The 16262-nt window shown below is 39.3% G+C and overlaps 9 protein-coding genes across 9 annotated transcripts; 5 read left to right on the top strand and 4 right to left on the bottom strand.

Moving 5' to 3' along the window:
• Positions 1 to 188: 188 nt before the first annotated feature.
• Positions 189 to 3263, top strand: BST1 (Bst1p; the record flags this gene model as incomplete). The annotated part of the gene is made up of 1 exon (XM_018132176.1): positions 189 to 3263. One exon carries the CDS (start codon positions 189 to 191, stop codon positions 3261 to 3263), a length of 3075 nt encoding a protein of 1024 aa, XP_017987246.1.
• A 69-nt stretch (positions 3264 to 3332) lies between these two features.
• On the bottom strand, positions 3333 to 4787 carry STE2 (alpha-factor pheromone receptor STE2; the record flags this gene model as incomplete). Its single annotated transcript, XM_018132177.1, has 1 exon — positions 3333 to 4787. The coding sequence occupies one exon, from the start codon at positions 4785 to 4787 to the stop codon at positions 3333 to 3335; it is 1455 nt and encodes a 484-aa protein (XP_017987245.1).
• Positions 4788 to 5537: 750 nt separating this feature from the next.
• On the bottom strand, positions 5538 to 6080 carry TIM18 (Tim18p; the record flags this gene model as incomplete). Its single annotated transcript, XM_018132178.1, has 1 exon — positions 5538 to 6080. The coding sequence occupies one exon, from the start codon at positions 6078 to 6080 to the stop codon at positions 5538 to 5540; it is 543 nt and encodes a 180-aa protein (XP_017987244.1).
• A 380-nt stretch (positions 6081 to 6460) lies between these two features.
• Positions 6461 to 7840, top strand: MUM3 (Mum3p; the record flags this gene model as incomplete). The annotated part of the gene is made up of 1 exon (XM_018132179.1): positions 6461 to 7840. One exon carries the CDS (start codon positions 6461 to 6463, stop codon positions 7838 to 7840), a length of 1380 nt encoding a protein of 459 aa, XP_017987243.1.
• A 187-nt stretch (positions 7841 to 8027) lies between these two features.
• RNA1 (GTPase-activating protein RNA1) lies at positions 8028 to 9236 on the bottom strand (the record flags this gene model as incomplete). Its single annotated transcript, XM_018132180.1, has 1 exon — positions 8028 to 9236. The coding sequence occupies one exon, from the start codon at positions 9234 to 9236 to the stop codon at positions 8028 to 8030; it is 1209 nt and encodes a 402-aa protein (XP_017987242.1).
• A 268-nt stretch (positions 9237 to 9504) lies between these two features.
• MBF1 (multiprotein-bridging factor 1) lies at positions 9505 to 9954 on the bottom strand (the record flags this gene model as incomplete). Its single annotated transcript, XM_018132181.1, has 1 exon — positions 9505 to 9954. One exon carries the CDS (start codon positions 9952 to 9954, stop codon positions 9505 to 9507), a length of 450 nt encoding a protein of 149 aa, XP_017987241.1.
• A 127-nt stretch (positions 9955 to 10081) lies between these two features.
• Positions 10082 to 10570, top strand: TAF9 (chromatin modification protein; the record flags this gene model as incomplete). Its single annotated transcript, XM_018132182.1, has 1 exon — positions 10082 to 10570. One exon carries the CDS (start codon positions 10082 to 10084, stop codon positions 10568 to 10570), a length of 489 nt encoding a protein of 162 aa, XP_017987240.1.
• Positions 10571 to 10910: 340 nt separating this feature from the next.
• Positions 10911 to 13033, top strand: AW171_hschr42128 (ChAPs family protein; the record flags this gene model as incomplete). Its single annotated transcript, XM_018132183.1, has 2 exons — positions 10911 to 10936; positions 11011 to 13033. 2 exons carry the CDS (start codon positions 10911 to 10913, stop codon positions 13031 to 13033), a joined length of 2049 nt encoding a protein of 682 aa, XP_017987239.1.
• Positions 13034 to 14229: 1196 nt separating this feature from the next.
• On the top strand, positions 14230 to 15594 carry AW171_hschr42127 (glycoside hydrolase family 76 protein; the record flags this gene model as incomplete). Its single annotated transcript, XM_018132184.1, has 1 exon — positions 14230 to 15594. The coding sequence occupies one exon, from the start codon at positions 14230 to 14232 to the stop codon at positions 15592 to 15594; it is 1365 nt and encodes a 454-aa protein (XP_017987238.1).
• Between the last annotated feature and the right edge of the window lie 668 nt (positions 15595 to 16262).

Below are 16262 nucleotides of genomic sequence, written 5' to 3'. Positions count from 1 at the left end.
CGTTGATGTAATACTATTATTAGCAAGATATTCTCTATTGGAGTTCTCATTACCGGTCAATGTTGTTGCTATTTATGTGTTCACGTGACTTATAGATACTATTGTCTATATGAATACCTTTGAATAACTACTCTCCCTCTTGTTAATTTGATCAAACGACATAGGATTTTAAAGAAGGCTACAATACTATGGGACCCGATGGTTACCTTCGAAGGTGGTATTCTTTGTTCAGAAGAATGAACATTAGAAATAGTACCTCTAAAATGAAAGAGAAGCCTGCTAATGGGGGATCCGATGGCATACACACTGCGATCATTCGCCGTTCTCGTGCTAAAAGAAAACTAAATATGTTGACGATATTTGGGCTAATTTGTATTATTATTATCACTATATCTAATTTTGTTACGAATTTTAGAGGTTCGGATGCTCCAATGTGCAAATCCATTTACATGTATCCTTCGTATGCTAAAATTGATGGCTTTGATACTAGACACAGCAGACTTGCTAGGAAATATCACTTGTATCTATATAGAGAGCAGCAGAAAGACAGGGATCCAATTTTGGGTAGTGACATTCAATTAGATGGTATCCCGGTATTATTCATTCCTGGTAATGCGGGTAGTTACAGGCAGGTAAGATCTATTGCTGCTGCCTCGGCAAACTTGTACTTCGGTGACGACAAACATAAAATTACCAACGATAAAGCTAAGAACTTAGATTTCTTTACGGCTGACTTTAACGAGGATTTTACTGCATTTCATGGCCGAACTATGCTAGATCAAGCAGAATATTGTAATGACGCAATTCGCTACATCCTGTCTCTTTATTCGCGAAGCAGTTCGTATAAGACCTCTATGGAACCACTTCCAGCATCAGTTATTGTAATTGGACATTCAATGGGTGGTATTGTTGCAAGAGTCATGACGACATTAAAAAATCATGACGAAGGAAGTATCAATTCCATTATTACTATGTCTTCTCCACACTCTACATCTCCTGTGACTTTTGACGGTGAAATTTTAAAGATTTATGAACGAATAAATAGTTATTGGAGAGCCCAGTTCCAGGATAAGGATTCTTACTATTCTAAGCATATGTCTATTATCTCGATTACAGGGGGGGTGCTGGATACTGTGTTGCCCGCCGATTACACTTCAATTGAAAGTATTGTCCCTTATGAAAACGGTTTCACCACATATACAACAACGATCCCAAGAGTTTGGACGCCGATAGATCATCTTGCTATTGTCTGGTGTGACCAATTACGAAAAGTCATTGCAGCATTATTGACTGAAATGGTAGACTACAGTACGCCATATAAGACTCATAGCTTGGAGAAGCGTATAGAATTATCAAAGCGATATCTTCTTTCCGGAATTACAGATGCATCATCGCAAGATCTTCTTGTTCGACTGTTCGAAAGTAAGACGGCCGTTGGCGTTGATTTTACTCATGAAAGTCGATCCATTGACTCCAGTGGCTCACTTATAATTAATGCTACCACATATCATGACGCTTCCAAATATACTGTATTCCGTATTAACTCTCATAAAGAGCAGAAAACGTTTTCCATTTTAACGAATTTAGACAATCCCGATATTTTGGCTTGTAAGGAAGGTAGCTCAAATAAAAATGACAGCACAGATGAGAATGGCACTACGACTACTTGTAAGTCAATATCTAACTACCTGAATATTATTCCAGCCTCATTTGCCGACTCTGATACACTGGAATCTGAAGTTGCTATCTATAAATACATGCAACTTAATGCTACTGTGGTGGCCAAATTTGACACTATTGTTGTTGCTAAACCAGAAAAATACGAACCAAATGATTCTTCTTTCTTAATAGCCGAACTGACATCGCAGCAATCAACTTACACCTACAACATTAGTCTATTTAAGATGCCATTTACAGGATTGAAATTTCGTCACGATAGTACTGTTGGCCCATTAGTACCAACGGTACGCCTTCCAAAACAAATCAGCTCTTTAATAGCATATTCTTTGACTTCCACTTACTCTTCTGGGCAAAAAATGTTCCAGCCGTTTTTGTCTCAGTCAATTATTCAACCATTTGAAACTAAATGGCACCTAAACCTAAGCGAACCAGTTGATATAACTTTCCATAATGAAGCTCCATTCGTTCCATTTAGTTCTAATCATGATAGCTCTCTACTGCTTACGATTTTTGCACCTCCTTATACAGATATGGAATTTAAATTAACTATCAATTGGTTGATGACAATGAAGCTGCTGTTTCTCAGGTACAGATTAGCTATTGTTTCTTTGCCTATTGCATTGGTGGCTCTTAACCTTGCATATCAATTTTATCATTACAATAAAGGAGGAGAGTTCATCAGTTTTGATACCTCATTAGGCTTGTTGGTGTACAATCACTGGAAGAAAATTCTGCTTGTAAAATGTCTATTGACACCTTTGGTGACAATTGCCTTTGTTCAAAAACTCCTATTCCTATTGGATCCTGCTGGAATGGATAATCCACTGTTACTACATGAAAAAGGCATTGTATCGAGTATTTATTACCTTGGCATTCGTGAAATATTTATGTTATGGCTAGGCCCTATGTTCTTTCCAATGGCATTATTAGTAGTTCGCTTAGTCTATGGAATTATAAAACTATTGGAATTTGCCTTTTCAAAAAGTTATGGAGTGCTACTACTATTATTGTCGAGATTTAATATTTTCAGAAGGTATATTGCTGCAGAGGAGCACCGAAAGTTTAAACTGCGCCAATTGTTTGGTATATGCTTTATGACAGCTGGTGTTATATTTTATATTCCATACCAGTTTGCGTTTGTTCTAATATCTTTGGTGCAGCTTGTTACATGTTTAAAACTGGCGCTACCTACTAAAAGTACAAAGGAACATAATAATTTGAAGAATTATAATAGATCAATTCTGATGATGTTTATTTTCTTGCTTCCAATACACATCCCCATAGTGATTGTTTTCTTTCATAACCTTGCCATAAGATGGGAGACTCCTTTTAATTCGCATCACAACTTCCTCGCAGTTCTGCCACTTCTTCTTCTAGTAACGAGCAACTCAGGACTTAATATGCCTCGTTCATATTCCAATGAGAAATATGTTGGGAAGGTGACAATTTTCTCTTTCATTTATCTCAGCCTTTACAGTATTATCTTTGGCATAAGGAACATTTATTGGCTCTACCATTTATTTGTGACCATCTCTGGATGGCTTTATTTCACAACACTAAATATTTCACTTCATGATGATTGACATAAGTTGGATACTATAGTTATAAAAAACCTACGAAATAGTACAAAACTTTAATTCCCAATACAATTCTTATTGTTTATTTGCATCGTAAGATGGCGACAGTGTAGAATTATCCGCGGTACTGGGTGTTTGGAAGGGTTCCTTAGTCGGAGAAGCATCCTCTACTTCCAAGTATGTTCCTACAGTTGGGCCATTCTTTAAAGGCAGTGAAACTTGAGACCAAAATACTCTGGCATCTTCATCGGCAGCAGTAGTTGGCGTCTGTACTTCATACTCACCCTTGAATTGGTCTCGGGTTTTGCCGAAACCTGTGATATTTTGCTCGGCAATTTGATTCATATTTGTAGAAACTGCAAATCCACCACCGTATTCTCCGCGTTGGAAAGTGTTCTTTTCTAAATCTACGTGCGTACTGGCATCTCCTCCGTTGAATGATTCGCTACCAATGTTCTTTTTGATAGGATAAAGGTCATACATTTTATTAGATTTATCCTTTTTAGATGAAAAGCTGTGTGCATAGTAGCTGGATGACCCAGTGCGGAATGAACTATCATCGCTGGAAGGACTAAATTGGGTATTAATTGAGCTTGGATTGGTTTGGTTATTAGCAGAGGTAGCCCACATTGATGACAATGGCAATGATAATATTACCAAGAGAGTTGCAATTGATGTTAACGGACCTGTATTAGGACTATCTAATCCAAAAGCTAGTAGGAACAATAAGGAAGGACAAATTAGTGTCTGTGATGACATAATGAATAGAATGTGGAAGCTGTCAAACTGCTTTAAACCTAAGAACCTCCTTGATCTTATGGCCAAAAACAACTTAACTGACAGGAGTAACGTCATAAAATTCACTGAAGTTGCAAGCAGAATATTAGCAATACTAAAAAAGTAAGGAGCAATTTCTTCAGTCACATCTCTTCTGGTAACTATGTAGCCGTCAATTGCGCATACAACGTACATCGCAACCGTTGCCAAACCTAATGTCACTGATATGCCTGTTAATATTGCTCCCAATCTTTTAAAGTTATCTGCCCGAAATATCACCCGAACTTGGAATATTAATGAGGTCTCGAGAGCCGCAATTAGTGCCACTAACACCATATTACCAGCATTATAAACGTTTACATCCTCTTTCCGGACATATTGAGGAAATAGCGTCAGACTAAATGTAATTGAGGAAAATCTGCCAAACATGTTTCGTATGAATAAGGAAGAGTGTATTAGTACCAAAATTAAAGATATTTGATTAATGATAAAAATTGGAGTTCTTCTATTCTTTGAGATCATCCATAACACCACAAGTACCATACCAGCAGCACCTATCTTGGTACCCATTATGGTACCTAATACCATCTTACTATGGACGAAATCCTCAAGATCTTCAAAAGTAATTCTGGTCTCATTGGAAAACGAGGAAATATATGTTAAAAATGCTTCACTAGGGTCAAAATCTATGCCAGCAAGAGGTAATTCTACTTCGGACATATTGCTTAGCTTGTTGTAGACCTCATGAAACATACAAAAGACATCACAAAACCAAAATGTAACCGCCTTTTATAGCAAAAATGGCTGTTTTAAGTTGAGTGGAGCATAAACCATTAGTACCCAATAAGTTTTGAATAAGTCAAACATTAATTCTGGTTTCTGCATCATATTCTGCGCAGTGCTATGTGTGTTAATTTCCTAATGCGGTAATTACAAAGATGAAAATCATACGTGCATCTGACATTGACTAAATACCACACAATAGAGGACTCAAAAACAATTTATTGAGTGAAAAAATAACATGAAACACCTATTACCTAACTAGGTAAGGTGATTGTTTCCAATCAATATATTCTCTCATTTAAGAGCCTTGTTCAAAGGTTTTTTATCCGCCTTTACCACTCCGAAGCTAACAATCATGAAACAATGTTGACATATAATGAATTATCACAGTCTATAATCTTGCAATAATATCTTGATTGATGTATCGGCATTTAGATAGGTAGCAAGATATTTACTGTGACCTTACTATTGCCGTACGTAGATTTAAATCTAAAAGTAACATTAAGATCTTTAATCTTGAAAATCGTTTAGTACTACAAAGTAAATACGAAATCATTGCTTGAACTAATATTTTAGGTTAAGGTAGTATACGTTGCTATTCTCAGCTGTTTACCTCTAGGTAGTAACTATTCTATTATACTTCATTATTACATATAACCAATAAATAATCTTTTATTGCAAGGCTAAAAAGGATTGCCTACAAATCTTCGCTCATTTTAGTTAATAACGGTAATTAGCGTCTTCGCTATTCTTTCCATTCCATAGTTTTAAAACCAGGTCAGTCAAACCATTATCATTTGTTTCCAATTCATAAATACCACATAAGCCTACAACGGACCCTGCCAATAACATGGCCCTTGCAATATTATGCCAGATTCCAAACTTTCTCTTTGGAATGTAGTCTATAATACAGCTAGTTAGACCCAAGTGCCCATGGATTAAAATAGTACTGCAGAGAACGGCATCTAGTATAGGAAAACCCACCAATGTTCCCGTCAAAGCTCCATAAAACGGCACAATTGCAAACATTGGGATTAAAGCAACAGAAGTTATACGCTCGTAGTACCAGTGATAGGAACCCTCCAAATAATTAGCAGCGGGTGGTTTGAATGCCTCATTTACATCGCCCTGTACTCCCCCAGCTGGAGGCGGGATGAGCTTAAATCTGCTGAAATTTGGTTTTAACGAGATACTTCTACGCAGACAAAGATTGCGTGAATAAGAAGAAAGGACTCCTGGCCCCCCTAAGCCTGTTCTGAACATGCTACAGCGCTATAGATGATTAGGAGCTGTGTATTCCAGTTTCACCACCACATATATAAGGCATTCTATTCAAAATTTTAACATTACACGAACAAGGTGTATGGGTGTTAAGTCTCTTAACTATGAGAGTACAAAATAAAATTCGAATAAACCCTCATAAGATCTCTAATGAGATCTTTAGGTTGCTAGATAAATGCTACTTCTATTCCATGCGGTATGCGAGCTTTTTCTGATCTTTTACATTTAGTGGATTTTAAGATATATACGACGTCAGTGCGGTCCTAAATGACGCTGAATGGTGACGGACACAAATAGACTGCTCCTCGAAATTAAACCTTAACTACTAGAACCTTTATTATCAGCAGAGGAAGACTACAGAAATGCCTATTCGAACTACGGTTGAGGCCAATATAACTGGTGCTTTTAGCGATATATTTGAATCTCCTCCTTCTACCGCTGTAAAATGGGTGCTTAAGACAGCGACAATCGGAGTTTACATTCTATTACATACAATTGCAAGTTCCCTAGGATGGATATTTGAGAATACAATCCGCTCTTCATTTGTAGATAATGTTATAGTGGTATCTTTAAGGTTGTTAACTATTGTACCTGTTGTTGGTTCACCATTATCACACCGATTAACTGGAGCACTTTCATTTGTAAAGTTTAAGATAATACCATTCTTAGACAATGCTATGAGTGTAATTGAATATTCATTTTATGTGAAAATGATTAATGATACAGTTTTGAATGATAAGGTGAAGATGGTTGTGACAGGGGATCCGTTTACATTAAATTACGTTGACGATGTTCCACAGACGACGTTGATCTTGTCTAACCACAGATCAATAATCGATTACATTGTGATTAGTAAACTTATACTTGAGACCAAGGAGAATATTCCAGACTACAAGACTCTTATGCACTCTATATGCAAGAATAGCGCTACTATAAACCCACCACCAATTAGGTTTATTTCATGGGGTTCAGTTTCAAGCTTCCCAACATTGAAATTACTATTTAATATTTGGGCCAAGGATGAGAATTGTTTCACTTCAACATCCAAGATACACAGTAACCTATCAAGACATGGAAACAGTCCGTTGGTTATATTCCCCGAGGTAAATTCAATTACTCCAGAGTTAGTTATGATTCAGCAGAAATTGTTAAAGAACAAATATGAAGATACCCCTTCGTTAAAGCAAGTTCTATATCCGAGATATAAACAATTGAATGCTGCAATCAAGGACTTGGCATCTTGGAAGAAGGTGAAGAAAAGACATGGGTTAATGGAGCACGTTGTGGATAAAGTTGACAAATGGATACACGACGATAAAGGAAACGAGCAGGACTTCGTGGAATTGGAAAGTTTGTTAAATACCCAGGAAGGTGCCATCACTGCAAATAAACCTCATTTTACAGAACGTATCATGGTGAATGAATACGTGTACAATCTCACGATCGTATACTATCAACCAGTTGTGAAGCAAAATGACCCAACACACATATTTGAACACAATCATCCAACGGGTGTAAGAGATCCCCACTTCCAATTGGAACACATCACACCTTCTTTATGGGATATGTACAAGTCTGCTTACGGTGACCGGCCCATTATAATTAAGGTTCACGTACAAAGATCGCGGACAGACCCATTATTGCATATGAAATCTCGCCATTTGGAAAAATGGTTGGAAAACAGCTGGTGTGACAAGGATAAGCTAATTACTGTCATGGAGAACTCAGTCAAGGTAGAATAAGAGCTCGCTTAATTGAAGCACAATGATAGTAGTGCATGCTTATGTATAATCGATAAAGATCTTCGCAATACTTATTAACAATAGATAATACTGTTATACTTTTACTTTTAAAATGCAGTTATGTTAGAGTACATGTAGGATATAGGCATCCGGGGAGTTTCCAGTTACCTTATTATTCCTAACTCTTTCAAATATTTGTGTTAGATAATTTATCGGCTAGACTACTGATGTGTAATTCGTCCAGTTCCTTCTCCAAAGCGTTGACATCAAACTCCTCTAGTTCTTCCTCTTCATTTGAATCAGCTTCTTCCTCTTCTTCGGAATCTACTTCTTCCAGGTCATCCAATTCGTCTAGCTCTCCTTTAAAAATAGCTTGCAAAGTATCTAATGCTTCAGAGTCTTCCTCCAAACGATTACCATTTAGTTCAAGAGTCTTCAAAGCAGCCAAATTGCCCTTCTCTAGAGAAGGAATTAACGCGCACTCCAAGGTCTTTTGGACCATCTCGTTGTACTGCAACTTCAAGACTTCTAGCAATCCAAATTTATTATCTAACATTGCCTTTACAACAGCGTCAGAGCCATCAGCCTTTAGCAAACAGTCGTTGACATTTAGCTCCTTCAACGTATCTTTCCATTGGGGCAACACCGCTGCAAGAACATTGGAACCACCGGTCGTAAAGGTGTTATCTTGAAGATCTAAGACCTCAAGCTTCTTGTTATGTTGCAACCCATGCATCAACAAAGTTGCAATACCGCTTGGCCTAATTCCATTCTGGTACAATCTAACAGTCTTCAACCCGTCACCGTGTTGTTTCAACCCAACCGCCAACCATTTCGTCGAGCCATTTTCCAACCGGTTTCTTCCACAGACGAAAGTCTCCAACATAGGCTTATTGGCCTCTTCTTTCCGCTTAGCAAGAGCGTACAGCGCTTTCCCAATCCTTTCACCAGCAAACGGCCCCATACCATTGTTAGCCAAAATCAAATGTCTCAAGTTCACAGCGTTAGAAATGTACTTCTCCAAAATATCGATAGTACGCAACCCAAATGCATTATCAGATAAATTGATTGCTTCCAATTTAGGATATTTCAACAGAACTGGTAGTAAGAGGTTCAATGATTCAACAACTTCATCCACTAACCGCGAAGTATACAAATCCGCAAAGTTGACCTCAGTAACACTATCTCTGAGAACATCACTAGACTCAAGATGAGTAGCTAACGCAGCCGAAGCATCAATACCAATCGTATTACCAGATAGATCTATCTTAGTTACCGATCCATATTTAGCCAAATTATCCAAATGAGATTGAATCTCCTCCTTTGACGTCAACTTCAATCCTTGACCAGCAATAGAAAATACTTCAGAATCCTTATGTTGCAATAAAGAAGTCATATCTTTTAAAGTTTTAAACTAGCCACCGCCTACAGATCAAAACAGTACTCTTGAAGAACAGTTAAGCGCTTTTCCAGTTAGTTTACCTTGTAGTGGAAATTTTTTAACTATGATAAAAAATCAGCTTAATGTTTTATCTAAAACTTAGTTAACTATGAAGAAAGCTTAATTAGCCTCAAAAAAGAAGCATAGGATATTTAGTAACTCCTTAACCTTTTCTATATATAGTCTGCTGGCACTGGAAAGTCCTCTTTAATTGTTTCAGATATCATTTTTTGGGACCTCCCAATGGCTGACCAATGCCTTTACCTCTTAATTTCACACCCAATGCACGTTCCATCTTACCTAAAATTTGCTGGTTAGGAATGGCTCTACCGGCCTCGTAGTCGTTAATAACAGTTGGCTTTTCGTTAATTTTTGTTGCCAAGTCTTTCTGAGTGAGACCCTTCTCGGTACGGGCTTTTGAAATTGTTTTACCGACAGACATATCAAGTTTCTTAGGCTTAACGATATCAGTTTCACGGTCCACCATTGTCAATCTCTGGCCTTCATTGTCGTTCTTGGAGTTATTAGTTCCATATTTCTTGTCCACTGAGACGACCAGACCTGATCTTCTAGCTGCATTAATCTGGGCTTGGGTCCTTGCCACCTGCTGCCTTGGGCCACCACCGCCCGCTCTAACTTTCTGGCCGATAATAATAGGTTCAAAGTCTGACATTCTAGTACTCTGAGTCCTTTTGATGTTGGTTGCAGTTGTTAAAGTGCAAAGAGTATCAGCTTATTAAATTGCGTTCTCTAAGAAGGTTCCAGAAGTGAGCAGCACACCACGTGACTATTACCACGTGATGGTCACGTGCAATAATTTAGCCGTATTTCTACAGCAAGACAGCACCAAGCAGAGTATCGAACCGTACAGGACTGGACAAATGACGGAGCAGGAGGACATACCTAGGGACGTGCGGCTCCTCCACTTGCTGTTGGCGTCGCAGTCGATCCATGCATACGAGGACAAGGTTCCTCTGCAGCTTATGGACTTTGCTCACCGGTATACGAAAGGTGTGCTGAAAGATGCAGTTCTGTATAATGACTACGCGGGAGGAGGGAATAATAACGGCGATTTGAGCGTCGAAGACATAAGATTGGCTATTGCAGCTCGCACACAGTACCAGTTTAAGCCAACTGCTCCTAAAGAGCTACTGTTACAGTTGGCGCAGGAGAGAAATAAGAAGCCACTGCCACAAGTGATGTCTATGTGGGGTATCCGTTTGCCGCCAGAGAAGTACTGTTTGACAACGAAGGAGTGGACAGTAGAGGAAGAGCGTGGAGAGGAGTGATCTGTGTTTAAAGTTCTGTAGGATTCAGTCGCTGGCGGCCGCGTTGGCGGACGCAGCTAGCTGCAGTGTGTACCATCAATAAACTAAGTGAATAGTGTAAGAAAAGCTCTGAAACAAGTCCAATGGACGGCATATGAAAACCACGGACCTAGTAGCCGGTCGTGGACGTGTCTATAAAGCAATTTAAAATCCCTTTTTCGCCACCGCTACATGGAAAAAAAGGAGTGTTAAAGGTTTACAGCAACTCATAACTTCTTGCTGCTCTTATAACCTATAATACCAAACAGAAGCAACCTTTAAGGGCGCTAGAATAAGAATACCAAGTGCCAAGAACAATACTATGTTTTCACAAGGTTCAATTCCGGAGTATGTAAGAATTTTCACTGTTATATGGGGTTATTGCCAAGACAACAATTTACTAACATAAACGATGACTATAGAGTAAAAGAAGATCAAGTTGACCTAGCATTGGATCAAAGACGTGCGAAGCTAACTCAATTTCAAGATTTAGGTCCTCCGGACCTTATTTCAATTTCAAAGTACATCTCGTCTGGCAGCAAATCTAGTGCTCAGAAAAGAGGAAATGCGCCGGGCCAAGATCCCGCAGCTTCAGAGCCCGCTGAGAATATGAAAGGCGTAATAGGGACTTACTTGTACTGTGCCGGTGCTGATACCTCAGATCCTACATCAATTGCTGTGTTTTTAAAGGGCATTGCGGACTGTATTTCTGAAGAACCACAGATCTGGTTTGGCAAGCAAAAAGCTTTTAAAGTGAATAAGATCTCGTACGCAACTTGGAACATTTTCCGTCAATGTGACGTGATTGTGACCGTGCATATCCCTGGGACCGTACAGACCTACGTGTTTGATGTCCATGGCGACGTGATTCAGATAGAAGAGGCAGAACAAAACCTGTTGTGGGCTGAAACATTCATCAGTGGAGTTGTCAGGACGCTAATGATGATGAAGGACAACTTCGATGATGGAGAAGTTAATTCTGTTGTGGAGACGAGGATCTTGAACCCTCTGACCTCCAGTGAGATCGGAGATCTATCGTCTGCATTTATTTCGCTTTTCCCTATGGTATTCAGCCAGGGTGTGCGCCTAGGTGCCCCTCCACACATCAGATATGTATCGAATACAAACAACTACCTTGTAGAGACACTATTGGAAGTGACAAAATTGACACGCAACTTTGAGCCTTGTAAAGCTATGCTCGAGAAGCTAAGAACTACTAATCCAGAGGTAGTGGTTATACTAGCACGTTTGTTTATTCAGGAGAACCATGAGTTAGATGCTGTGAAGATCATACACGAGGAGCTATCTAAAAACGAAACCACTGAATACACGTCAGAGTTAATTTGTGTGGAGACGGAGTTTTTACTGGATAGAAAGAAGGACTACAAGCTTGCTCGTGACACTGCCCAAGCCGCTGTCAATGCTGCGCCAAGTGAATTTTGGCCATGGTACCTTCTAGTTAGAACCTTCACAGCTCTAGGTGATATAGAGAATGCTTTATCAACGTTAAACTCCTGCCCGATTTACCCTCTAAAGGAAAAATATGTCTTTAGGCGTATTGTTTCAATCAGCCAGGAATCTGGTAACTTGCACCTACCACTTCCTGTTGACGTTATATTGGAGGAGGTTACTGGTTTGAATTCACAGGATGTTATCGCAGAACATAAGTCTGTTGATCCAACCCTGGTTAACCTACCAGCCGCTAGCCTGAAAACTAATTTCCAATTGGCATACTCGTTGCTTGCAGAGATTGTCAAGATTACCGGCTGGGAATCCCTTCTGAAGTATCGTGTCAAGCTTTTCGTGATGGAAGAAGAATACCAGAATGCTAGTACTCCTAGCATTGAGTCAGAATCATCGCAGGTTCTACGTTCCAAGCGTCTCTGCGAAAGATGGTTAGACAATTTGTTTATGGTTTTGTTCACTGACTTAAAAATCTATGCTGTCTGGCAGGCAGAGCAACAACACTTTGAAGCACAAAACGCTGAATTTTCCAAGACCACCTTTGAATGGGAGTTACTAGGTCTATGTGCAAGCAGACTGCATCACGATCACGAAGCTGCGAAGGCTTTCCAGAATGGTCTCAGTCAGAGATTTTCTGCTCAATCGTGCAGAAAGTTGCTTCAATATTACCTCAAGGAACGTGAATACGTTAAGCACAAGGGTGGCGAGTCTGGCATGACGTCGTCGCAGATAGTTAATGCCCTTAATGTACAAGACAATAAAATTATTGACGTCTGTGTTAAGCTATGCTGCTGGAATCATCGTTGGTACAGTGAATTCTCTATGATGCTATTGGAAGCAATATCTGTAATCGTGGAAGACATGGGCCTCACTAAACTACAGAACGAAGTTGCCTCTCGTTATCGTTCAAGCGTGGTTACATTATTTCAAAAGAATGTTCTGAATTTCTTCGCTAAATATTCCGGAACTGAGTACGAGTGACACCTATGTACATCTATTAGGATTTATTATTACAGCAAACCTGCTAATTTGTTTTCGTTACCACTGAGATTTTGTCAACTTTATTCCGCAATAGCCTCATGCAGAGTGACGATCCAGAACTGCATTCCGGTTCTATGACATTACACCGCACGGAGGATAGAGAGGGCATTATTGTTGAGAAGGCTGCAAATCTGGACATTCACATCCCCCAGGACACTAAAGGCTTAAAATAATCATACCAACCACATTTTACGTTTAACAATCGACCGTTAAGATCGCGAATAAAGGTCAGAATATGCGCACGTCATGCACTATCATATCATTCGAAAAAGTATCCTAAAGCTAAAACGAGATTGCTCAGTTAAAATTAGAAGAGCACTTTTTACCTGGTAGGGTTATAATAATATGAGCGTCTGTTAACTTTCCCAAGCTCTTAAATATCTCTTTGTCTCGGCTTATTTAGCAGTCTGTAAATTCATTCCCCTAGGACCAAACAACATTGATAATAAATCAATTTTCAGTTATTGGTTACTACTCTATCTCGTCAAGGTAATATTAATCAGTAATATTTATTTTAAAAATAGTAATTAAATAGAGAATGTTGACATGAAGAACGGTCACGGGTAAATTTTCACCCAGTGTTTATGCTACAATGGCGAAGGTACCTAGTGACTTTGAAGGGTGATAGGGGATCAATTACAATCATAGTTTTATACTAAATGGCAATTTCAACTGAAGTTGTTAATCAATGGACCCTGATAAGCTGCCAGCGCCATTAGATCACATGATCAGCACGTGATGTTTCTATTTAAAACACTTTCAGCTGACATAATACTTGTCATATGACTGGAAACTATTACAAGTTCTGATATTAGACAGTACATGTAGACAACCTTTTCATCTTCAAGTATGCTTGCGCTGACACTGTTATTATAACCAGCATTAAGAACAAATACGAACACCCCAAGTTCCCCTTCTGCTTTACAAGACGAAATATCTTCTAATACGATTATTAGCCACCTTTTGTCTTTTCTCTAAGTACTAAAAAAGTGCTTTTAGTTAATACAGTGAAATAATTTAGTTCTTGTTTAAGCCTCCATCACTATTTGAAAAAGGTTGAGATACCCAATAATAAATGCAACTTTAGTTAAAAACTTTATTTCAATACCTACATTGATTTAAAGCTTAAACGTTAAATGATGCTAATATCTCTGGCCCTTCGGTGGGCATTATTACTATTCGTGCACTTATGTGGAGCAATAAATCTTGATACAAGCTCAAAGGATTCCATTTGCGCTGCCGCAGATATTATTCAAACCGACATTATGAACTATTATCCAGGTAAGGAAAAGGGTGGTGATGTGGGAGTTTTTGCGCCGCCTTACTATTGGTGGGAAGCGGGGTTAGTTTTTGGTGGAATGTTGGAAAACTGGTACTTATGCGACAATACTAAATACCAACAGATTTTGCACGATTCTTTGGTTGCTCAGTCTGGTTCTAAACATGATTTTATGCCTGAAGAAAGAGTCTGGGAGCTTGGTAACGATGACCAAGGTGTTTGGGGTTTATTTGTCATTGACGCGGTGGAACGTAACTTCCCGGATTCCACTGAACCAGGTGTACCAGGATGGCTTGCGATGGCACAGGCCGTCTATAACACTATGTTAGCCCGTTGGGATACAGAACACTGTGGAGGTGGTTTAAGATGGCAAATCTTTGCATATAATACTGGATATGACTATAAGAACACTATCTCAAACGGATGTCTCTTCCATATAGCGGCTAGACTTGCTAGATATACCGGCGAGCAGGAGTATTTGGACACCGCAGAAAGGGTCTTTCAGTGGTTAATGGACGTTAAATTTATTGAGTTCCAAAACCCTACTAATATTATGGATGGTTCCAATATTAGATCAAACTGTACTGATATAAAAGGCCCACAATGGTCCTATAATCATGGTATTATACTTGCAGGTTGTGCGTACATGTATAGCGTTACCAACTCTGATGTTTGGCGCGACAGAATCACTCAAATCCTTGAAAGTGTAAAGTATTACTTCTTCAGAGATAATATCATGTACGAAAGTGCATGCCAGGGCACTTCCAGAGGATGTAACAATGACCAGCGTGCTTTCAAGAGTCTTCTTTCACGTATGATGGCCGCTACTTCTATCCTCGCACCATTTACAAACGATGACATTAGTACTATGTTGCGGACTTCAGCAGCTGCCGCAGCTGCTTCCTGCTCGGGAGGATCAAGTGGCTCATCTTGTGGCCAGGATTGGAGCCGTGGCTATGATGGTCTTTTCGGTCTTGGTGAGCAGATTAGTGCTTTGGATGTTATTCAGAGTTTACTGATACACACAAAGCCTGGTCCAAACACGGCCAGCCAGGGTGGCTCAAGTAAAGGTGATCCAAACGCAGGAAAGGATCAAGGAACGAACGAATTACAACTATCCCCAACTGTTGATGTTAAATCTAAGGATCGTGCCGGAGCCGCCATTCTAACCGCAATTGTATTGAGCTTGATGCTTGCAACAGCGCTATGGATGATGTTTTAAAATTGTGGCCCTGGAACCACCTTATTCTGGACTAAATGAAACCTGTGATGCTTATCGCTGGAATGCGTAAATGCAGTTGTAACCTATAAATTAAACCTCGATTGATGAAAGGATATCAACAGGAGCTCGAGAAGAGCAAGATAGTCTCGCAAGTAGTGTTCGTCATACGTAAGCACCGATTGTTGATCACATGACGCCAGTTTATTAGGCATCGAAGCGCATTAAATTTCACTGACTCGCTTAGGAACCGGCATGGTGCTATTCATACACAATACCAATAGCTGATTATTCTTGCTTCAGTTTGCTGTGAAATTGTTAATTCTAAGCAAAAAAGCCATACATAAGTATATACATTATAGATAATCAACTGAGAGTTATAAGCATGCAGCGTTTCCCGAAGTGGCAGCGCTAGCGATGCTTGTACATTTACGTCACGTGAGGTACACGAATCCCGCGCCTTGTCATATATTAACTCACCATTGTGCGTACAAGACTACAGCACCGTCTATAGTACTGTCGCTGTATAAGCTAACTTAGATTCCCCACATGGTTTCTTTATTTTTCAGTACACATAATGACATTAAATGACATTGCAGCCTCTGCCCGTGTTAGGCAGTCTCTGGCAGCTTTTGGTGTACGCAATCATAATAATTACCTTATCTGGTGAT

Source organism: Eremothecium sinecaudum, chromosome IV (assembly GCF_001548555.1).
Source record: "Eremothecium sinecaudum strain ATCC 58844 chromosome IV, complete sequence".
Taxonomy (NCBI): Eukaryota; Fungi; Ascomycota; class Saccharomycetes; order Saccharomycetales; family Saccharomycetaceae; genus Eremothecium; species Eremothecium sinecaudum.
This window is presented reverse-complemented; position numbering and strand designations above follow the sequence as displayed.